This window comes from Rhagoletis pomonella, unplaced genomic scaffold (assembly GCF_013731165.1).
Source record: "Rhagoletis pomonella isolate Grant_MI unplaced genomic scaffold, Rhpom_1.0 Rhpom_scaffold_00004, whole genome shotgun sequence".
NCBI lineage: Eukaryota > Metazoa > Arthropoda > Insecta > Diptera > Tephritidae > Rhagoletis > Rhagoletis pomonella.
Window position 1 is genome coordinate 55359204 of NW_023458558.1, and position 5174 is coordinate 55364377.

Sequence of the window (5174 nt, forward strand, 5' to 3'; positions counted from 1 at the left end):
TTAGTTTCTTTAGTACTTACATAACTGGCAGTCTTCACCTGCTTTAGGATCTTGCTTACTAGTTAAAGCTAGCTTGCAACTGGCACTTTTGCAGTATGACAGCCATTTTCTTACAAAGAACACAAATTTAGAACAATAAAAAAGATATTCGCATACCAGATAATTTAAATTTTTTTAATTTATATGGGGAATATGAATGTCTTAAGAATTTAAAATGTCAGACCACAAACTATATACTGTGCCACAAACCTTCTTGCTTGGGGACATGTTGCAAATACCGGAGTTCACACGATTCAACATGGTTGGAGGCGAACACATTACCAGAGTCCACACTTCGATGCGAAACTGTGTGCGTTTGAGCGAAAGTTCGAAAATCGGAAGTTTTCACAACAAACATATGGCACCGTTATGGCGTCGTTTCACACAAATGCACAGCAAAGCAGCGAAACAAAAGCTAATTTGTGCCTTTCGCATTTTCGCTTTCAAATACCCAGCAACAAAACTCCATTTCGCTTGCAAGGAAAAAGTGGGAGACCTGCGTAAGTTGCACGCATGTGAAGACGAACAGTTATGGCTGAATCCTTTCGTTAAGTTTCTTTCTATATTTATTGTGCTTGACACACCAGTTGCTGTCAATCGTAACAGCTGTACAACTTTTGACGTTTTGTTGTAAATTTTTCAATACAATTTTTATTTTTTGTTTGTAATGCCAGACATGGCTGAAAAAAGTAGTGGAAATAAAGGCAAAAAGTCTAAAAATGATTTATTTCGAACATCCTTGGGATACTATCTGAAGCAGAAAAGTTATGTGGTATGTATTCCAACGCACAGAAGTTTTACATTAAGCAATCGTCATCGGTGTCCATTGAACCACTTTTTCAGGGAAACGAGAAATTTCGCAAGTCTGACTTCCTGCTACTCCAAAATAAGCAACAATTTATGGTACAAAAAATGCTGGATCTGGATCTACAATGTGGAAACTCATTCGCTTTCTCTAATGTACAATGCATCACCAACAATCATCATATTGTTGATCAACAATTTGGGCGGTAAGTGGGTTCTTTATTTAATTTTTATTGTTGATTTTGTTGTAACAGCACCAGGTTAAACTTCTACCTGAGAAGGATAAATGCAAATCTGCCCATTGAGTGTCCGGCATGCGGATATTCCCTTCACGACTCGCAAGAACTCCGCATGTCCTTTAAAGCCCAATCAACTAACGCTCCTATCCCTCAGCTCCCACCCAGTCGGAGAGTGGGCCACCCGTTAGTTCTGTTCTAGGCAGGGCTAAGTATGCCGCTACAACAACAACAGAATCGATTTTATATTAGGCAGTGTCTACACACACGCGCCAAGGTAACTTTTACCGTAGATCCACGGTAAAAATTACCGTAGATCCATTCTAAAAATTACCGTAGATCTACGAAAGACGTGGATTATGTGTTGCCAGAGAAATGGGGCAGAACTTCCTTATGCGTAGGCGGCCTATGGCCGCGCTTAGGAATTATAACCCTTACTACTCAGAATTCTCCTTTCTCTGTTGCCGGAGAAGTGGGACAGAACTTCTTTCTGCGTAGGCGGCCTTCGGCCGCGTTTAGTGATCATAACCCTTACTACTCAGAATTCTCCTTTCTGTGTTGCCGGGAGGTGGGACAGAACTTCTTTCTGTATAGGAGGCCTTCGGCCGCGCTTAGGTATTATAACCCTTACTACTCAGAATTCTCCTTTCTGTGTTGCCGGAGAAGTGGGACAGAACTTCTTTCGGCGTAATTTTTACCGTGGATCCACGTAGAAGTTACCGTTGCGCGTGTAAGTAGACACTCCCTTTATATTAAGTCGATACATATGTTTAAGTATACATATTTCAATTTTATCCATAGATTTTCACAGTTTGTTGAAGCACAAAGCGATTTGATACGGCTAGAGTTGCGACGCTTTTATGCGCCAATGTTGTGTCATCTTTATCTTGAGTTGATGAAAGCGCGAGAACAAAAAGCTGCTTCTGAGTTACTTAAGAAATATGCGCATTTAGTGTCGTCGGTGGAAACTTACGAAGCGCCTTTGCCAACGAAGATAAATGGCTGCTCGGTAGCCAATGACTCTCATTCAGATCAATCCAACGCTGCTACTCCGCATACAAGCATACGCTTTGTAACGCCATCTAGTGAAACACCAGCGGACCCCGAATTAATCTATTTCACAAAACTCATTCAAACACTTTCCGCTTGTACAAAATTGGAAACGGCTGAAAGTGATCCAGATGTGTCACAATTTCGTTCCTCCAAGTATGAGATACACACCACTGAAGCGGTAGTGGATGCATTACGTGGCTATTTGGAAAAACGTGGCCATGTATTAATACTCAATCTAATATATTCATGGATTCATGTTCATGTCGTCGATAATGAGGTGCACAAATGGAGTGAAGATAGTATCCTTATGGAGTTTGAGGCCGTTGAAGACGACGAAGAAAGCAAAATGGAGTTTTCTGACATTAAAATAAAAGCCAACATAGGAAGCGAACGCTTTAGTAAAAAACGTACCACAGAAGACCCTCCAGAAGAGCTTATGGTAAAGTCAGAGAAAGAGGAAGAAAATACAGATGAAATGAAAAAATTACGGTCCCAACAAGTGGAAGAGAGCTTGCAAACTTTACAGGCCTGCAGCGAGCAATTGCTAAAGGGGCAAACACAGTATCCCCTTTTTATAAAGCTAGCCGACCGCAGCAGAGGGTGAGTCCCAAATCTATAAAGACAATTTTTATAATGATAGTATATTTTGAATTAAATATTCCCACAGACTTTCTTCAGCTCACTTGGATGCTGGTGAATGCCATTTGATTGCAGGATTTAATAATTCGGTTGTGCAGTTATGGCAACTAAATCAGCAAATCTGTAGGGGAAAAAATCTTTATACCCGGTTTGCAGACTCAGTGTGTCGTTGGGAAATAAACAATGTTTGTGCCGGGGAATCTGAGACTGAGGACGAAATTGATTTAGATGTTAGAGAACATGCGCGTACCAATAATAGCGACCGAGAGAAACGGAAGTTCGAAGCCGGCAAATACGAAGGCAATTCTTTGTAAGCATTGTGTTTTCAGATGAAACTTTGGTCTACTATCGACAAGGCTTATATTGTACCTTTAATTTCAAATTCAGCAACGAATATGGTGGCATACAGTTGCGTGGTCATGGCGCTGGCGTCACAGATGTACGCTTTTCTACACATTACCCCCTCATTTACAGCACATCTAAAGATGCCACAATACGAAGTTGGCGGGCGGAAAGCTATGGGTGTGCGTGCATTTATCGAGGCCATAGGTATCCAGTTTGGTGTATTGATGAGAGTCCGGTGGGAATGTATGTTGCCACCGGTTCGAAAGATCTCACTGCGCGTTTGTGGTCTTTAGAACGCGATGTCCCCTTAATAACATACGCTGGTCATACACAGGATGTAGAGGTTGGTTTTAAAAATTAAAATTTTTTTGTGTTTCAATACATAGACTACTATTTTTTCTCTAGTGTATCGCGTTTCATCCCAATGGCAATTATCTTGCCACTGGTTCAGCAGATCTGTCTGTGCGTTTATGGTGCGTCACTAGTGGAAAACTGATGCGTGTCTTCTCCGATTGTAAACAGCCTGTAACAAACATTGCATTTAGCCCTGATGGTAAGATGTTGGCAGCCGGTGGTGAAGAGTCGAAAATACGTATTTTCGATTTGGCTGCTGGTGCGCAATTAAATGAATTAAAAGACCACACTTCCGCAATAAACAGTATTTCATGGAGCAAGGGTGGCAGATATTTAGCGTCGGCATGCCGTGATGGCTCTCTTCGCGTATGGGATGTAAAGAAATTATCGCCCATGAAGTAAGTAAATTAGATATACAAATATACAGACCTAAGTGTAAGATAATTTAAATTCAATTATTTTTGTTTTAATAGTGACAGTTGCAGCAGTAGCAGTACAACGAATTCGTCTTCATCCTCCTCTTCAACCACTTTAAATCGTGTAATGACACTCAGTAGCAATTGTCAGAATCTAGTTAAAGTTTCATTCAGCCGCCAAGATGAAATGGTCTGCGTTATTGGCGCCTAAGGCTCTTAAACGCTAATCTTAATATTTTAAATTTTTATTTAGTATGACTTCTAAGCATAAGCAGCTACATATAAGGATCCATCTAAAAAAACAGCGGAAATAGAAAATTTAAATATACTAACTCAAGTTTTTGTAGTTCTATTTAAATATCAATGTCATTACCAAATTAAGCACATATGTACATACATTAGACTGCATCATTCCCCATACAAAAAAAACGGTACTGTTTTTCCAATGAAATTATAAAATCTATTATATTTTAAGACGTCCACCAAAATATATCGGAAAAATATGAAGATTTAAGCGAGCTGGACCCATTTGAAAATACCTCCAAAAATTGAGTTTTTTATGAATAAAAATAGTTTCTTAAAGATGTTTTTCGAAAAAATCCCCTCTAATGACCAAAAGGTTTAAGCTCAAAAAAATGTTTGAACGGTATCGTAATAATGAGATTTTTGATGCTGTTTTTAACTTTTTTCAAAAATTGGTATAGGAAAAACTTGAATAGCTGAACCTAAACTCTTACCATTTAGACTTGTGAGGTATCATTGGGAAGGTATTTATTTGAAAAAAAAAAAATAAAAATGGGACACGAATGACTTTTTTGCACATAAATAAAAATAGTGGGAAACTACGTTTCTACCGAGATCCCATAAGTCTAAATCAGAATAGTTTTGACACAGTTATTTAAGTTTATCGTAAATCAATAATTGAAAAAAAGTAAAAAAACAGCATCAAAAATCTCACTATTACGAATCCGTTGAAAAGAATTTTAAATATTTTTATGCAAATTTGTTAAGCCTAATCTAATTTGTCATCTGAGGGGACTTTTTTCAAAAAGTTCTTTGAGAAACTATTTTTACTCATAAAAAACTAAATTTTTGGAAGTATTTTCAAATCGGTCCAGCTCGTTTAAATATTAACATTTTTCCGAAATATTTTGGTGGACGTCTTAAAATATAATAAATTTAGTAATCCCGGCGGAAAAACCGCAACTTTTTTTTGGTGATGCAGTCTAATCTACATATGTATGCATTGACAAAAAAAGCTACAAAAGTATAACAAGTATATCAAACA

The 5174-nt window shown here is 38.2% G+C and overlaps 1 protein-coding gene across 1 annotated transcript; it reads left to right on the top strand.

Annotated features, from left to right (window-relative positions):
* Positions 1 to 691: 691 nt before the first annotated feature.
* On the top strand, positions 692 to 4188 carry LOC118737828 (TAF5-like RNA polymerase II p300/CBP-associated factor-associated factor 65 kDa subunit 5L). The gene is made up of 7 exons (XM_036468607.1): positions 692 to 811; positions 883 to 1049; positions 1881 to 2732; positions 2800 to 3081; positions 3159 to 3459; positions 3522 to 3868; positions 3944 to 4188. Exons 1-7 carry the CDS (start codon positions 707 to 709, stop codon positions 4095 to 4097), a joined length of 2208 nt encoding a protein of 735 aa, XP_036324500.1. The 5' UTR covers positions 692 to 706; the 3' UTR covers positions 4098 to 4188.
* The last annotated feature ends 986 nt before the right edge of the window (positions 4189 to 5174 follow it).